The sequence below is a fragment of the Amaranthus tricolor genome, chromosome 3 (assembly GCF_026212465.1).
Source record: "Amaranthus tricolor cultivar Red isolate AtriRed21 chromosome 3, ASM2621246v1, whole genome shotgun sequence".
Taxonomy (NCBI): Eukaryota; Viridiplantae; Streptophyta; class Magnoliopsida; order Caryophyllales; family Amaranthaceae; genus Amaranthus; species Amaranthus tricolor.
Genome location: NC_080049.1, coordinates 440,071 through 459,515, shown reverse-complemented (window position 1 = coordinate 459,515; position 19,445 = coordinate 440,071). Strand labels below are relative to the sequence as shown.

The 19,445-nt window shown below is 31.7% G+C and overlaps 1 protein-coding gene across 3 annotated transcripts; it reads left to right on the top strand.

Moving 5' to 3' along the window:
• The first annotated feature begins 13,742 nt into the window (after positions 1 to 13,742).
• On the top strand, positions 13,743 to 17,153 carry LOC130807970 (uncharacterized). Of its 3 annotated transcripts, none has more exons than XM_057673387.1 (2): positions 13,743 to 14,198; positions 15,607 to 17,153. In XM_057673387.1, exon 2 carries the CDS (start codon positions 15,627 to 15,629, stop codon positions 16,896 to 16,898), a length of 1,272 nt encoding a protein of 423 aa, XP_057529370.1. In that variant the 5' UTR covers positions 13,743 to 14,198; positions 15,607 to 15,626; the 3' UTR covers positions 16,899 to 17,153. The 3 variants fall into 3 exon arrangements, with proteins under 3 accessions (XP_057529370.1, XP_057529371.1, XP_057529372.1); XM_057673388.1 differs by having other exon boundaries at positions 13,743 to 14,228; XM_057673389.1 differs by lacking the exon at positions 13,743 to 14,198 and adding an exon at positions 14,240 to 14,555.
• Positions 17,154 to 19,445: the final 2,292 nt, after the last annotated feature.

The window sequence follows — 19,445 nt, the reverse complement described above, 5'->3', positions numbered from 1 at the left end:
AAAGAAAAAAGGCCAATCAAAGATGATGAAATCGGAGCGTCCTTGGACAATAGAAAGGCCCAACGGCTTATATATTGTTTTGTCAGTTGAAGTAATTTCCATTACACACAACTCACAAGGTGTGCCTTCCACATTTATGAGGTAGTTGAGTTCATCTACCAAGGTACATATTCGGGGTACGAAACTCTTAAGAGTATCACATCGACCACATATATTCAAACAATTTATGTGACAGTTTTTTTGGACGCGTTTTATAAATAGGTTAAATAGCCTAAGTAATATCATATATTAGTGTACGAGCACCTTATTTTGAAGTTGTTTCACTGAAAGACGGTCTATCATAGGAGTAAATAATTTTTCGCGAGCGAAAACGTTAGAAATAGTTTCCGACTTATGACCTAAAGTCAAGATATTGTCTGGTATAATAATCCAATGTTAAAACGAAAAACTAAAATTTAAAAGTATTAATATAATCGATGTACTTCTATATCAAAGTCTCCGCTATTATTCAACTCAACGTTAAAATAAATTAACTTTAACATAAATCTAAGATATTATTAAATAATCCAATTATGACTTTAAAGTGTAACCAAATAACACTTCAATAATATAAATGATCCCATTTACAACTTTGGATAAAAAAGATATAGCCCATGCATATAACTGAATAGATGTAACTTTTTAAACATCAACATTAGGAATACTCCATTGAAATACTATCCTTCTCAATGATCTAATAATTGAATTATTTTAATGCATCCACAAGGTTAATCAAAATGATAATGTAATTTTGTTAATTGCAAAGGTTTTATTTATTTTAAAAGTAAATAAAATACTCCTATTCCTATTTATGTAAAATCTAACAAATACACAAAATACAAAATACATCATATTAAATCTTAAAAAAATAATAATATTCATAGAAAAATTTGTGTTTTCTTTTTTTAAATACTTTTCTTCCTTCTTTTTAATGTGTTCTAATTGTAATAGAAGTATTTAACTTAATTATTTTTTATTCAATAGGATTTTATTTTTTGCTACAGACTTCTAAAAACACTGTAAATGTTTCTTATATACAATTTGAAAAACTTGGAACAAGTTTTTAAGTTATATGAACATTTGATGGTTGTTTGTGTGCTGTATTTGCATCAATCATATAAAAAATAAAATTTATTTACAATAAATAAAACTTTTTTATTCAGAATTTGAGTATTTTTTATTTATGTATTAGTATTTTTATCAACTCATAAAATTAATTTAATCCAATATATATAATATATAATCATTATATGGGACGCATTCATGATCAATGATTATAACTTTTGATCATAAAGATAAGATAATTTCTAATGTAATGAATAATGATAGCATGGGTTGATTATTATTATAATTAATAAAGTGAGTCCTATTATTAGCTTCTTCTACCACTCAAGAATTAAGAGAAGAAAGTTCTACGACATCTACGTAAGCCCATAGCCAAGCAACTCACTTTTTGCCTTACACTTTTATTTCATTATACTTGCAACTGATATATTTACAATTAATAATAATACATTTTTATATAATATGTTATAAGTTGCGAGTATTTCAGAAAACAAATAAATAAAATTTAGAAAATACTAATTAATAGTGACATCTTATATAAAAAATTACAAGTATAATAAAACAGAATAGTTAGATAGATATCTCAATTTAATTACGATTTCTAGATAATCTTAAGTAACACTTAATTCATATTCTATTTATTAGTCATTGATTTTCTAGATGATCTTAGACATTCTTGCTTCTTCAATGATCAATGAAAGTGATTGGACTGTCATTTATAGTCGTACATGTTATTAATACTAACTCTATCTAATGTGTTTGTAAATTGTGTTGTTTGATTTGTAGAAACGGTGTCATTTGTGTCGTTGAGTTTAGTACTTAAATTAAATACACCCAATTTGTAAATTTTAGGAGTAACATTTAGTGGCAGGTAATAACAAAAAAAATCATATCATATCATACAATTAATTAAAGTATTACAAATGATGTTTTTCTAGAGTGTTGAAAATACTTCACATGTGAGATAAGATCTCACATCGATAAAATACTGGGTTGTTGACTTGCATATATATTGAAAATCCTCCTTCTACTATATGGTTTTGGGAAACAATGAACCTCACCAAGTGTATGTGCAAGTCAACGCTCATCCCCGTGGGTTGGTGCGCCCGAGCCCACAGGTATCCTTTGTTCACACGAATGGGCTACGGTAAAATTATGTGACGAATTGTGACGGCTTAATAAATAGAACTAACTTTATTCGAAGATGTTGGCTTACATGGCATATTAAATTTATCACTATGTTATATCCGACAAATTATTTACTATATCTAGAAAAAGAAAAAACTATATAACTATCACCTAGATTGATCTATATAAGATAATTTAGTGACTTAAAATTATTTATCAACTTTAAAAACTAAATATTTTAAAAAATAAACCAATTATAAATTTTTATTGCATAGAATAATGTGAATAAAAAAAAATATGAATTGATTAGATTTATTAGATTTACCTAACATACAAATGAATTGGTTTATTTGATTTGAAATTTAAAATGAGCTTTTATTAGTTAACTAGGATACAAACCCGTGCAATGCACGGATTTTTAAATACATTAATATTTTAATGAAATTTTATATTGCAAATTATACTTTACATTTTTCCTAAAATTCAACATTGTAATTATGATAGTCTAACAATATAAATGACTAATTTTAATAATCAATTGAATTTTATGTCATTTAGTTTTAAATAACAATTGATGGAAAAAGGGGCTATTATTTACTTTAGTAATTTCCTAAATTGATGCATAATTTTATACCCAGTGTAATTTTGCAGTATAATTTTCTAAATTGTGAAATTCCAATTACACTAGAATAAATGTAATTTATTCCGTAGTAAAATAATCCACGCGGTGTAATTCTAAAATTTTATCAGACAATATATAATGTTCTACAAAGTACATTATATATTTCTCATTATAATTTTTTAAACAGTGCATTTATATACAACTATGTAATTGAAATATTTGTGATTTATCACATCCATTAATGTATGAGCTTTTCCAAACATATAAATTTGTAAATATAGTAAGTGTAAAAAATGCAAATAAGTCAAATTCCATTAATACTAACCAATGAAAAAAAGACAAATGGCATGTTCACAATCAAACTTCCTTTTTGCAATTATATGATAAAATTAATAGAATGTATGATTCTGTCACGTTAAAGTAGGTAAGTATGTATATTAAGTACTCCCTCCGTTCTTTTAAGTTCTTCCACTTTACTATAACGGGTAGTTTCATAAGTTCTTCCACTTTAGAATACTTTCAATTTTTAAAAAGTTTTTATCCCACTTTTACCTCTTAAAACCCCCATTTTCTTTTTTGTACCCGGAATAATCATCCGGATTCATTTATTTTTCTTGGGCGTTGGGGTTTTATTTATTACACCTACTGATTTCCTACTCTTTCTCCTCCTTTTGAACAGTCATTTCTCTCTCTTCATGAAAACCATTTTCATGGCTTCAAGTGGCCTTTTACCCCTGTTTGTTCTTCATTTTTAGTGCATTTTAACTGCATTAAAATGTAGCTCGATTTATTCTCATCATTTTGAGGTTTGTTTTGTTTGTTTTGGCAAAGTTTCGAAATTGCATGCCCTCTGTTCTAGAATCCGCCATTATCTTCTTCTTGAATCTTTAAGTCTTTGCAATGGAAAACAACGAATCTAAGAGTGACTCTACAATTCCTTCATATCTTTATGATGGTCTATGCGATTATGGTGAGTTGTGTTTTTGTTCCCTCCATGGTCGTTCTCATTCTTACTCAAATGAAATTTTAAAGTGGTCAAAAAAAGAGCTTGAGGCATATCAAAAGTCTCTTGAAGATGATGCCACATCTGTGTATCATGAATCTCCACCAAATTTTCCTTCTGTTGAAAAGGAACCAACACCAATAATTGTTGAATGGATGTTTGACTCCCCATCTGAATTAAATCCATTAACTTCAACTAATGTGAAAGAAGATCAAATCAATTTGGTTGTCCCTGACACTTCTGAAGATGTTATTGCTTCTAGGGCAAAATTGAACCCCAAAAAACGTGTCTAATGATTGTAAGGTTATTCTAATTTTTCGTTTCCTTTTTTTTTGTAATTAAATTTGACATATTGGAGCTGGTTTAATGTGTTGTTATATGCTGCAGGATTATGATGACCTTTAATTTATGTTTGATGAAATTTTGTTGATATTGTGTTCTTGTGTTGATTTTCTTCTGATTTATGTTTACGTTTATATTCTGGGGTTTTTTTGGTTCTTACTGTTGGTATGATGTTGCTGTGTGCTGTATATTGCTGATTTTTTTCCGATCTAATTTAAAGGTTGATGGTTGTTGCTGGTTTTATGTGCACAAGCCCCTGTGATGTCAATTTGTTGAACCTCTAAATTCTGAAAAATTTAGTTTAATTACTTGGTTGAGTAGCATTTGGTAAACTAAAACCCATGACTTGATTCTTTAGCATGAACAATTATAACCTAAGAGGTTTCATAACTTCTATGAAGAATCAGGGAGCTTTTTTTTCTGAAATTATGTAAAATAATGAAGTGACTAATAAAAACCATGCACACTAATCATTAATATGGGTTGTGATTAGCAAATTATTGCTCCCAAGTTTTTAAAGTTACAATTTTAATGATGATTTGAACAAAATAAACTGAGGGGCTTTGATGTCTGTCATCCTTGAGTTTCTTCAATTGCCTGATCATAAGCTTCTTGAATGATCTCTGTTGTTTGTGCAGCATCCTAATTTTCTGTTAATGCTTGTGTTTGTTGCTGATCCCTGTTTGGGTTAAGAAAAGCTACAGCTTCTCTAACCAATTGTAATGGGATTCTCACTTGAATCCTTAACCTGTCATTGTCTTCTTCAACCTTCTTTCCAAAGTGTGGTTGTATGTAGTCATTAGACCCCTTAACTTTTAGAATCTCATTTAAATGGTGTTGTAATGAGATCCACACATTAGTTAAGATCTTTGGATGTAACTCTCCCAATGCATCCTCAACTGCTGTGATTAATTCTATAATGTTTTTGGGCATCTTTTTATGCATAAGTGTATGTATGCTCCTAAAGAAACCCAAGTCTAGAATATCACAATCCGGACTATGTGGAGGTTGTTGAGTAAGAATGAAAGTTAAACCCCCTTGCATATTGTGTTGTTGCCATATTGGATCATCGTTTGTAATATGAACCCTTGCATTATCTTGTTGAATAAAAATAATGGAAGGTCCTTCACTTGGCCATTTTCTTAGTATAGCCGGAATCAATTGTTGTATGAGCATACTCCTATAAACTTCTTGTTAACTGATTCGGTTGGTTTAATTTCTATTGATCCCCTTGGTCGATTCTTTAAGTCTCTTTGTGCTGCCACCCTATTGATAAAAGGGAAAATTTCAATTTTCCAATCAAACGTACATTGGCCCAAACAATTCCATCTAGGACCAGCAACGGCCCCTAAGAACATGGCCTTAGGTATGAACTTTGATGACTTTGCTGCCCTATATGAAACCTTTTCTTTGTGTGCTAAATAAACCCTTAGCGTTTTCTTGGTTAAATAAAACCACTTCTCGTCAATGTGAATATAATCGTACATTACTTTGTAAATCGGGTGTCTATGAATGGTGTCTTCTTGGATAAGGCTCAAAATCCACTCCAGCCTCCTTATTTTGTTGGCATCGGTTAAAGCCGGGTGTAGTGGATTTGAATGAGCCTTTATCTCGCCTTTTTTATCAACCTCCAAACCGTTGACGGTGCCAAATCTAAACATGTTGCAACATCTCTAATGCAAGTGTGTTCGCCAATGGGTCTAGACTCAAGTAAGTTTGGTGGTATGACCACTCTCTTTCTTCCACATATTTTGTACTTGGATTCCACAATGTATGGTTTGTTTGCTTCCTTGGTTTGTATTGCTCGTTTCCATAAATCTCCGATGGTTCTATGTGTGTAGCCGTATTTTTGAGCTATGCGTTTGAATGTACCATGAGGAAGTTAGTCACTAACTTTTAGTGACAACATCTCTTGGAAAATAAGTTGCCTTAACTCATTCATGAGTCTTGGCTTATGCTGATTTTGTTGCTGTGGTTCTATTTCTTCAATATTCTGTGGCTCTTCTTCTGATTCAGAACTAGACTCTGGAACGTATGAATTCGATCCAAAGTACCAAGCCCCCTGTTGCTCATCTTCACTTCCTAAAGCCCTTGAAGGCTAATGATGCGATGATCTTTTTCACAATCTGTTTTGCTTGGTTAATTTGATGAAGATAAGTGATGGCTTTGTGGGCTGTTTTACTGATCTGTTTCTGATTTTTGGAGCTACTAATCTTTGAAGCTTCTTAAATATGTTTTGAGGTACTGTTTGGAGGTGAACAAACTGAAATTTAGTTTTGCTGGGTTATTTTGATGAAGATAATTAGTGAACAACAGTCTTTATAGGCTAAACTGGAATTTGTGAGGTCATTTTTTCAGATTGTTTGATGTAATTTTTGATTAGAGTATATGTAGTTGCTGATCCATGTTAGTTTAATTTGGCCAATGCTGATTTTTGTATGTAATTTTTGATTTTCTTGGTTTTGTATGGAGAGATTAAGTTCCCTCCTTTTTTGGATTGTAGAGCTTCAAACTTTCTCAATTTGAAAAGTTGCTTAATTTACCTCCATTGTAAGATTCTCTTTTATTTTTAATTAATTTAATAAAATCAGTTTTTTTTGTTTTACTTTTATTTATAATTATTTTCTTTCTCATACTTTCAATACAATCATTACTACACACTACTGTTTAATTAAAATAATACCCACTACAACCAAAGATTCTATCATTCTTAATATGTGTGAAAAACCCAAAATGGAAGGACTTAAAAGAACGGAGGGAGTATCTTTTATGGAATAAAAATTGTTGATTTAATTCCAATATAACTTTAAATTAAATATGTTCCCTACTAAAATTCCAATATCAATTCTCTTCTTAGCACAAATATTTATTCTAATAACATATACTTATATTAATTTCAAAATTACTTTTTTATAAGATTGGTTATGGACAATAAAAAGCTTTTCACTTCATATTTATGAAATATTGACTCAAACAATAAATTGTGACAAAAGAATAGTTGATTATAATAAAAAAAATATTAACGTAGAACTCAAAGTTTAAATCAAATTTTAAAAAACGGGTTGGATTGGTTGGATCTCGACCGTATTAAGTTTGATTTGGTAAAAAATTGTCATGTCTAGTTTGTGATATTGGGGAAGTATTTTAGTTTGTTCCATTAAATTTATTATTGTTCATTATCTATTTTTATCTATCCACTCATCTAATTATTCTCTTCATTCATCCATTATATCATACATTCTACTAAAATAATAAAAGAATATAACACTTGTCACTTTTATATATCATGTTTTCCCTCCTAAATTTTAAGTAATTAAATATGAAAACATTAAGTTTTAATTAAACTTTATTTCTTAATGAACAATAATAGTAAGAAAAAAAGTCAAATCTAGAACCTTTAATTTTCTTAAATACACTTTTTTAAGAAAATTTTTTTTGGGTAACTTTGATTTTAGTAAATTAAATGAGTAAACTATTAATTATACCTTATTTATGATACAAAAATAATTAAAATAAAATAGTTGTTAACTATAAATAACCTTATAGTTAAGAACTCTTAAATCATGTGACGTCAAAAAATTATTCAACATAATTATTCAGCTAACTTTAATATTTACAAAATAATAACTAAACTTTTATCTAGAATAATCTTACAATGATGAATTGATAAAAAAAATTATAGAAGTATATATTTTAAGCATGCCATAAATAAAGTGTTTGTGTATGAGTATACCATATATTCATTTCATAGAAAGAAGTTTGATATAATGTTTGCACAAAATTTAGCCTCTGTTTAGTAAACCATAAATTTAATATATATTCAGATCAATCGGTTCATTTAGGAAAGAAAAATTACCATTCCTAAAAATTATTTTTATTAGTAAAAATTATTTTAATCAGTGAAATAGCATCATTTTACTAATAATCGTTTTAGTTAGTAAAATATAATTATAATCAATATAATGATTAATTTTGAAAAATAAACAATTATATTCAATAAATTTTTTTTATATAACTTAATAAACCTATTTGTATATTGTACAGGATATATGGTAGTATATCTTTATTCTACATGTGTCTGTCTTTTTGGTAAATTGAAAATCCACCAAACTTATTAAGAGATAATTATTATTAAATATATTGCTAAATAGCATCTTATCTAGTTTCCCATCGTTAATTGTCCTTTTCAATTTAAATTATTCATTACATACTGTCTTTATCCCCAACGACAATGTATATTTGTCAATAAAATACTTTAGAGTCTAGACTAAAGGAAAAAAAAGTCTCAAAAATAAAATAATTTAAATTTTTATTTATTATGTAGAGGACTCACCCTCAAGCTCAGTGAGTGTATGCATTTTAGTATCTATACTTATTTAAGGATGAATAGGTGAGTTCGATTTTTGTTTAGTTTTTTTTTTTTTTAATTTTTTAAAAAAATTATGTATTATAGTTTGAACTTTGAAGTGGCATATGCTTCATTATTAAATGCATTCATCTCATGTGATCTTTAAATGGTTGTGGTTGAAGAATATGGCATCACAACTTTGAAACTAGTTGCACGAGTATGCTCTTTGAACTCCTTGTAGTCAATTTAAGTTCACAAGATATTCAATTATTATCCATAATATGATATCTTACACAATTTACTAAGTGTATGCGATTGGAGTGCGATTTTAAAAGGCAACTAAATTGCGTATAAGTTATATAAAGACAGAATATTTGAGATGCAATTTTAGTGGCAATGAGGAAGATGATGGCCTTGAGTTGACTATTAGAGAAAATGTAGTAGTTGCAAGTACGAATAAGTTTAAGTATCTAGGGTTTGTTATCTAGAGTGATGAGGAGATTGATGGAGATGTTGCACATTGTATACACGCGAGTTGGCTTAAGTGAAAAGCGGCTACCGGAGTGTTATGTGATAGAAAGTTTTCGATTAGACTGAAAGGTAAATTTTACAAAGTTGTTATTACACCAGCATTATTTTATGGGGCAGAGTGTTGGGCCGTTAAGATGATTCATGATCAAAAGATGGAAATAGCATAGATATGAATGCTGAGGTGGATGTGTGACAACACAATGATGGATAGAATAAAGAACAACGAGTTTAGAGAGAAGTTAAGCGTTGTACCATTATCTGTTAAGATGTGTGAAAATAAGCTAAGATGGTTTGGACATGTGAAAAGAAAGACAGTCGACTCTACCGTGAAAAGGATAGAAAGCATAATAGTGGAGTGTAAGAGAAGTCGAGGAAGACCTAAGAAAACGTAGGTGGAGCAAATCAAGAATGACGTGAGTGAGCTGCATATTTCAGACTTTTAATAGTTTCATTAGTTACCTTTCTTGCCCTAATGTCTGATTGTTGCTTACCCGCTCTTTGTCTTTTTATATATGTTGTTGTTTTTCTGCAGGTAGCTTTACTCTTGAGGCAATCATGTCACTTCAACTTCTCTTTGTGCAGGACTATTTCCTATTTGGGGGATAAAATTAACCATATTTCTCTAGTCTTCTTTTAGAAGGGAGGACGAGTATGAAGTATTTATCACTTTCCCTCAATCAAACATTGTTTATAGACGGGATAATGGATAGATAATGATGATGATGATGCGATTGGATTTGGGAACCTATAATTGTGTCCCCAATCCATTGTTATAATAACTTCTAAGAGCTTGTAAAGTACGTAGTATTTAATGCATGGTTGTAATGAAGCAATGCGGTACATTATAATGCCAATTTTGGTGAAAGGGTATAAAGGTTCCTTTTATGACAAAAATAAGTTTCCTTGAGCAAATAGACATCATTTGCATTAATAGACCAATATCACCACCAATGGAGGAGGGCGATGTCGGCACCATCTTAATCTACTAATTGAGCTAAAGGAAAAAGGGTGTAAGACTACTGTTCCTGTGTGAGTAATGGACATAATTATTTAAGAGCTAAGTCCTGATTAGTCCCAAGATTATCCTTAAGCAAGGGTTTTACTGGATTGGAATTTTGTTCTTGCTATCTTGCCTAGTGTTGCAATGAGGCCACTCCTCAAGATATCTGTTAGTCCTGCAAATAAACAAGGGTTAGCAGGGCTTGAATTGGTTTTTCGGAGACCTACTCTAACGCCCAAGTTAGTGTTTGTACTATATGGATTTGTCTAACAAGTCTTTCCAAGTGCACTGTGACAGTAAGGTGGATTATTGCTTAGGGCTTTTTTAGCGTGAGGCTTTGTTGTATTTATTAAATAAGTCTTTGTTTTATCCAATAAAAGTTATTAAATATACTCAAATGTTCTTTAGAATATCAATGAGATTCAATCAAACAGTTCTTATTCAATACTTAAGTATATATTACTCTTAAGATTGAGTTCTAGTTGTCTCTTTTTCGTAAGAAATCAGTTACCTCATTTATAATGAATCTTAGAGTATTTATAGCTCATCATTGGGTTGTATAGAATGTCCAAAAGTACTAGTCAGCAACTATCTTAATCAATTCCCAAAGTTCCACCTTGCTTGAGTGCTGTAGATGCTGACGTGTTATTTGCTAATTGGTTTTCCAGCGGTGCAGTTAATGTTTTCTACATAACTACTTATCTTATAGTTTGACACGCGTCCCACTACTGAAAAGTTACCCATTGGTAAACCCACTTGTGTAACCTATGTACAATAGATGTACTCACAACACAACTTTTCATTAATTACACCGTCCGTTTCTCTCATTTTCCTTTCCTCCCCAACTTAGCAATACTATTTGTTCCCAGAATCTTGAACCTAGTTACCTTTCCTAAAATACGAGTTAATCCACTATTCCAGGATGGTTTTCTCATAGAATTTGAAAGCCTGATCTGGACATATACAACTACTGTTAATGTTTAGTCTACACCAAGATCAACAAAGACAAAACCTTAGCAGTTAGTGTTTTCAAGACTCTATCGTTGACTATGTATATGTATATATATTGACATTTCTCATTTTTCGGGTACCTTATATTTTCATCACACAACTAATTATTTATATTTACTTTCAATCATTTGAAGAATAGGATTAACTCTTTCTTGCATTTACTCTAGTATTGAAAAACGCATTATATGCCTTACGTCACAAAAAAGACACCAATGACTCATAATCTGCTAGTGTGAACATGGCTTGAGTGCATCAAGTGCTTTATGTTGAGTTTTTACTAACTTGATCATCTTACGATGGTTCCCAAAGTGATCCCTCAAGTACATCTTGCTGAGTATTGAAGATGATATTGAAAAAGAGTTTGATAGCAAAGACAAACCCATGAACCAACATCACTATTAATTACTCTAATAAATCCTAGCACAAACCAAGCTTTGTGTTCCTTGAAACACTAAGGATATAAATTAGCTAATTATATTCAGCAAATCTTGGATGAGACAAGCCTATATAATCGGTATATTTCTCTAATTAATCACTTTAAGATTGTAAATTAATCACTTCAAGGTTATAAGTGATGACTTTAAGACTCTATTTTAAGCTTATAGATGTTTATTTCAATATTGTAAGTGATCACTTTAAAATTATAAAATATACATTGAACCAGCCCAATAGAGATAATTTCTCTGCGAGACCGTCTCATTTGGGAATTTTGTCAATTATATCAATTTAGTCAACTGGTCAATTAAATTCAAACTTGGCTCATCGAGCATTGAGCAGGCATATTATTACACACATTGTCTTAATTTCGCATCAATAACGCATAATGATGAACTCTATTTACCAAATAAGGAGCTTAATTTAAAAAGAGAAGTTGAGAATTAGATCTTATCTCATTTGAAGTAAGTATTATCTTTTCCATAATATACGTGTATCAAAAATAGTGTGAATCAGATATGATTGTTAAGAAAAATTTAAAAATGAATTGATTTACTTACCTGCAATAGGTTAGTATAAAGCATAAACCTAATGTATAAGAGACTAATTGAGGGACCCTGCCCTAACATATTTTTGAGGAGAAAGCAATTCACCAACATGTAAGGTATAGGTTCCAGAATTGTATTCAGGGTCAACACAACTCTTTCGTTAAATGTTTAAGTTTGCGCCTAAACAATATTTTCAAACTTAATCAGAAAATAAAAACTAGAAAATGACATCACTTTGTAATTTAAAATGTTTCTCTTATTTTGAAGGATTCAAACTTTCTCAATTCTCTTTAAAACAAGCTTGTTTAACGTTACATGTTGAGTGTGAGTTGGACAATCTTAATGGACGTCCAGCGCTTCCTATTTCTCTTCCTTCCATTTAGGCTGGCTCCCTTAGCTTTTTTCATGCTTGATAATATGTTTTTGTAATTGAACGTTTAAGTTGATCTATCTTTTAAGAATTCTTAATTTTCTCTTAGACGGCCAAAATCCTCAAGCTTTGGAAACTTTATGGACCTTCTTTAGCATGGTTTGAACTTCCCTTGTTTAGAATGCGCCTTTCTTTGATTCATCTTTGATGGTTTTGAAATTTGAGCTTAAGTTAAAAATACGGCCTCAAGACTTTAAACCTAAAGACCTTAAAAAAACATACAACCGAAATGGATCATGAGGAACTTAACCTAAAAAATTATAATGAACTTTATTATGGAAAGAAAAAAAAAACAATGTGTGTGAGTCAAAGAATAAAACATAAAAACTACTTTAGATTGGATTAAAAATAACAGAGTTCATTATTGGAAGCTTGGATATTGAGGCTCTATAGCACTAACAAAGGACCTTCACAAGTGATGAACTTCTTTGAAATCGTTTGTTCACAAACTTAGGGACTTTCGTATAAACTTCTTCATTATGATTGCACCTCTTTTTCTCATTCTTGTGCTATTCTTAACTCTTGAATCTTGAGAATTTTGGTCTCCATTTGGTGATAAACCTTAAAGCATCAAACTTTCTCTTAACATCATTGATGTTTTAGTTGCAAAGCTTTGAACTTTTCAATATTAGATCAAGATAATGCTAAATATAAGAACATTCAAGTAGTTGCCTCAGATCAGTTATTCATCAACGGAACCTTGGAGATTGGGCTCCATTGCAAAAGTAAGTGATGGCTTCGGATCTCCATCCGTATAAGTTTTACTTCCGCTTAGATGGTCCAATTTATGTTAGAAAATGACATTAATTAGACAGGACAACACACCAATATAAAAATTTTAATAATTATTTATTGAATAGTTAAAACAAAAACGTATAATATTATATGTCATTTACCGATCATACCCCAATAATAAGCAATTTAATGTCACAATTTGATCCTCCAAATGCAATTATCAAAGTTCAACTCATAAACAGTAGAGAGGACTAAGTTGAACTCAACTAAAATCACTCTAATTTTATTTTGCAACGCTCTTATTAAAACTATCAAACATTATCATATAATCTGAAACTTTATTTTGAAAAATAAATGCTTAATTATGTATAATCCAATTACACAAAAAAAAAATCAAGTAATCAACCAATATTTTCGATTAAAGTTCTAAATAAACTTAAAGCAAGTGCATAAATGCAAGATTGTTTTGATTGATTGTTTTTTATTCAAAACTTTTATAAAGAAGGTTGGACCTTTTTGACAATCAATAAAAAGAAAATCTCAATGTTGAAATGTCGATACACAAAGATGACTCAGTCTAAGCTACAAATACATACTCTATTCCAGTACAACATTCAGACAAACATCTACAAAATACCCTGACCTACACACCTCCCACTCTCTCTTTTTTATCAAGTAATCTACAAAATTTTAGATTTTATTTTTCCCCTTTTCCTGCTCTTTCCTTTGATCTTTGATGCACAAATTTCAAGCTTCAATTTTCAGTTTTTTTCCCAAATTTTTGTAAGAATTCCTCGATTGAAGTACTGGGTATTCGACTAATCTTTGAAATTTAAGGCCTTGAGCTCAGTGCTTGCCTCCTGAATTCATTCTTAATTGTTGCCAGTAAAACAAATTTGACTTTTACACTGAAAAGGCTAGGAAAAGACATAATCTTTCTCCATTTTTTGGCCTAAATTGGGTAAAGAAAGTAGAAAATTTACATCTTTTTGTGAGTTTGAATTCTTCTTTGCATTTAATGCTTTCTCTTGAATGTTTTTACTTTTTCAAGCTTAATTTCTTAGTTGTTAGTCTCTGAATTTTGCTTTGTGATCTTGTTTTTCCACTTTTTATCTTTTTGTATGACTGTTTCAATTTACTTTGATTTTTGTGTTAGGTCTTTTAGTTTTAAGTGGGGTTTGTTTTGCTTTATTGATGTATTAAATTGTGGGGTTTTTCCTGGTTTTCTTGTTTGATTAGTTTTTATTTTTCTCCTTTTAAAGATCTCTTGGGGTTTCTCTTTTTTTAGTTGCTGTATTTTGGAGCTGACCTTGTAGAGGTATGTATCCTATTTCAGTTTGTAAGGGTTTTGGGATTTTCTCTATCCTAGCAAATTGAAATAATTGTAGTGAAAAACAAAACAAAAAAACATAATTTCGGTTCTGCGTTCCTTAAATTTTGGGTTTTTTTTTTTAATGAAATCTTGTATAGGTTTACTGTAATTGGATGAATGTTTGATTAGTATTATGCAGATTGAGATTCCTTATTCTCTATTTGTTACACAGCCAAGAGAGGAATTAAGGTGGGGATGTTTTACTAGATATTGAGTAGCAGGGTAACAAAAGTTGAAGTTTAAGAATCTGGGTTTGGTGAGCATGTGCACAAATATTAAAACTAAAGGCATCTACTTTTAGATCAGTGGAATATTGTTTCTGGGTTTTGTCTTCATTTCTGTTAAATAATAAATCAAGCATGTTGTTCTTGGGATCCTCAAAAGATGCAAAGTTCACCTTAACTTGTTTCCCTTGTTATTTTTTGCTTTTTTTTTTTTAATTTTTTTTTATAGTTTTGGGGTTTGTTAAATTTGCACTTAGAGGTTTACTAGTTGTAATCATCTTCACTATTAGTGGAAAAAAATATTGGATTGGTTACCTTGCTTGGATACTTAATTGCATGAGAAGTTGCCCTTGTAATTATTCCTTTTTGGGATTTTATATGTAGAGTTATTTTCATTTGTGGTTCTCTAGATTTAGTAGTGTTTCTTTTGTTAGGCTTGTTATGGCAAATGATTCATTAGAGATCACCTTCTTTAGTTTTACTATATTGTCTTAATCATATTAAATTCCCTTACCCGAATTTATTTGCTTGATTCGAACGTTGTCTTAATTAAGGTTCCTTGTTTGCATATTTTAATTCCCTTACGCGGATTTATTTGCTTGTTTCGAACGGAGTATATTTTCCCCTTTGAAACCCTTATTGAACATGTTACCCCATTGAAAAAAATTGTACTTGGATATACTTATCCGCACTAAGTTTGGTATTATTTTAAGGTCAAAAGAACAAAGCCTTGTTGAACTTGCTTCTTAATTCATTTTCTTATGGCTTTACAGGTTTGTAATTCTGTTTTAGAATGGACTCTCCACAATCTGTTGTTTCACCATTCAAGAACCTAACTGTTAGTGGCCATGAGCCAGAGAAACAAAAAGCTGAAGTCTTGGTCAAGGGATCCATCAATCACTTGTCTAATGGAACAGACAAAATCAATGGGGTGAAGTCGAACGTTTATAACCGGGAAGACTTCATTGGCACCCTAGATGTGTTTGTACATCAGGCAAGGGACATTCAGAACATCTGTATTTACCATAAACAAGATGTTTATGCCAAGCTTTGCTTGACCAGTGATCCTGAAACTGCGGTATCCACTCAAACCATCAATGGTGGTGGGAGAAATCCCGTCTTTAACCAAAGCATTCGGCTGAATGTTAGAACCATGGAGTCCTCTTTAAAATGTGAGATTTGGATGCTTAGCCGTGTCAGAAATTACCTTGAAGATCAGCTACTCGGGTTCGCTCTTGTCCCATTATCAGAAATTTTTATCAAGAACGGGAAATTAGAGAAAGAATTCACTCTCTCGTCGACTGATCTTTTCCATTCTCCATCTGGATATGTGCAATTGTCTCTTTCATACTCTGGAGCATCCCCAGAAGTCCTGGAAATTCCTAAACTACCTATGGATGCTGAAAATGCTGTTCGGGCATCAGAAGCATTGGAGTCTACTCCTAGTGATTTTGACAAGATCGAGTTTCCTGACCCAAATATAGTGAATGAAAACGAAATGATGATATCCGAGTACTTTGGGATCAATTTAGAATCTCAAACTACCGAGAGTTTGGTTTCATCTGACTCTGAGAGCCACGAGCTTGGTGTTCGTATCGTGGAGTGTTTGTCAGCTAACAGTGAAGAGAAGTCCAAACCGACTATCCCCAACGCAGAATCCCCTCCTAGCAGCATTTCCACCAATGAATCTCTTCCATCTGTTTGTCTCCCTACTAGCTCTCAGTCTTCTGAGGCCCCTGTCACTTCTGAGTCTCCAACCCACGAGCTTGTTTCCTCCGTTAAGAGCAATTCTGCTGATGTTGATCATAAAGCCTCAAAAGATACAATTCTAAACCCACTTCTGAATGTGATTGTTGAGCCAGAGGAGAAGATGGTGCAGCAAGACATAGTGGATATGTACATGAAGAGCATGCAGCAGTTTACCGACTCTTTGGCCAAAATGAAGCTTCCCATGAATCTTGAGTCTGAACCTACTAAATCAGGGAATTCAAATTCTGATCAGAAGTCAGAAACACCAAAGAGTACTGGTTCTCGAGTCTTCTATGGCAGTAGGGCTTTCTTCTAATAAACTTCTTATGATCATGGTAAAAAGATGAAACAAGTGACTTTAGATTTTAGAATTAAAAGACAATATTTAGTCATTACTGATGTATGTTGTGATGTTAATTTGTGCTTTTAGTGTTTTACTTTTGTATATTAAGAATGCCTTGGATGGTGGTGGGGGGATACTGGATAGTATTGAGCAATGGCTGTAATAGGTGCAAACTATGTTCTGCTACATTTCATGTTATTATAAATGAACAAGTTTGTTCTGTGTCTACTTCCTCTCGTTCTTCGTTTTATATCTTGACTGATGCTAGGAGCACCCGGTTGATTCTTAGTTTGAATCACAACTTTGAAATTCGCTTCCTTGGATTGTCTGCCTCAATGGGAAACAAGAAAACATATTATTGAATTGATTTGAAGAACACTAATATGGAAGTCTAGATTAATGAGTTATAATTCCCTTCATTCTTTCTTTTTGTAGTTTGTGAATTTCCAATTATTATGATAATCAAATTATAGAGTATGTAGGCTCTTCTATGCTATTATATTGATGGAGCCCCAAAATTTCCTGTAAGGTGGTCCTAGGAACTGTGGAAAAGATTAATAATAACGGGTATTTCTGATAGTATATGTATGTTCAAGTTGGTTCATGATGGAGGTTAAAGAAAGGAAAAAAAATAAGTACTTGAGAGAAACAGGAGAAGTAAATTGTGCCCTTTTTTCCTCTAAAGTGTATTCCACTTGAATACAAAAGTGACCCTTATTTCCACTTTTATCTGCTCTTTGATGATCACAATAGTAGCTTTAAAGCAGCCTTACATATTGGACTGATAATAAAGAGTATTGCATCATGGGGCAAAGTGCCTACTGTAATGATTATGCGTTTCCTAGAAAACCAGTCACAAAGCTCAAGGATGAGTAGGAAGTAGGAAACTATCCTATATGTTGCCTATGCATCATGAAAAGTTTGTCCGTTACTCTAATTCTATTAAGTGACTTTCATCTAGGTGGGGTATGGAGTTAGATGTATACAACTGTACTTTTATTAGTGGTAACAAAGGCTATTACAGATTTACATATATGAAATACTTATAGCCTTATCAAGCCTAAATATAGTTTGGAGTTTTAAAGGCGACCCTCAAGAAATCCAATTAAATGAAGGTAATAAAGTTAATTCGGAAAATAAGGGTAACTCAAATAAGATTGCTAGAGAAATAGACAAGATTCATAGCGTGGATAGCTTTGATCCCTATTTATTGTTGTACGGACAACAGAAGCAATTATCCAAACAATAAATTAAAACAATAAAGAAATCACACATGAAATTTAACGTGGTTCACTATCAATATAATAGCTACGTTCACCACGCACTGAGAACTTTATTTCACCACTAAATGGAGATACTGAAATACAAGATGAATCTAAGAAAACTCTCTTATTGGCGGCTTACTTTTGTTTTTCTCTACTTGCCCTCATAAACCCTTATTCCAATAAGAGAGGGATTTTTATGGTAATCCTCTCTTTACAAGAAATTAGGTTAAGATTACACATAAAATGACTCAAAAAAACGGATACGGAAGACGCTCACAAAACGCCGACTTGGCGTTTTCTCTGACCAAGAAAGACTCGGCGTTAGGTTTTGGAAACTGCACTTCAAGATCAGCAAGGAAAGTCGATTCGGCATTCTCTTTTGGAAAAAATCCCTAACTTTAGTACGTGTGAGCGACTCGGCTTTTTCCTATCGCTACAAAACGCTGACTCGACTTTGGCCTACTGAAAGTCGCCAATCTTTGTTTCGTCTTCTCATGTTACAGACTCAGTTCGAGTCACCAAACATCAACGATTATCCTAGGGATTTCCCTTAAGTGTGGATATTTTAGTCCACACTTGGGGATAGAATTTCTTTGATGGTATTTTTGTGTAGTTCCCAAAACCAAAATAAGGGAAAGTAGAACAATGTTCATTTTCCACTCTAAGATATGTCAAAACTTCATCCTTTTTTGCTATATGTTCCAATGTAATTCCTTTGGGTATGATTGCATTTGTATTTGAAAGTGACTAGTAATTTGTAAGGTTAATGTAGAAGTTATGTGACATTTAATTGATTATTTGATGAGACGAGGACTCCATCAAATTGTTTACTGGCCGGAACTATGATTGAAGAGATAGTCCACTTAGCTAATTGTGTAAGCATAATTAACCCATAAGTGATTGTTAGAATTGGGTTTGTGGAACTCTTTTTGCAATGCCACTACTAATGGCTGCATAATTGTGTTTGATAGTAACTACAAACTAACCTCTTTACATTAGATACACTAGGACCACCTCTCTATTAGCCTTTTAGTTTATTAAATTTTAACCTCCCAGCCCGCCAAGGCGAAAAATGGATGATTCATGTTGATGACATTGCTCATGAATGGATACTAGTATAAGGTGGGCCGAACACTCATCTCTGCACGTGTACTGAACCTACTTAGCTGCTACTTTTGTGTGTTATTTATGTTATACAATTCAAAATTAATAGATTTCTAATCAAATGACCTAGGCTATGGCCTAGGCAAGGCCG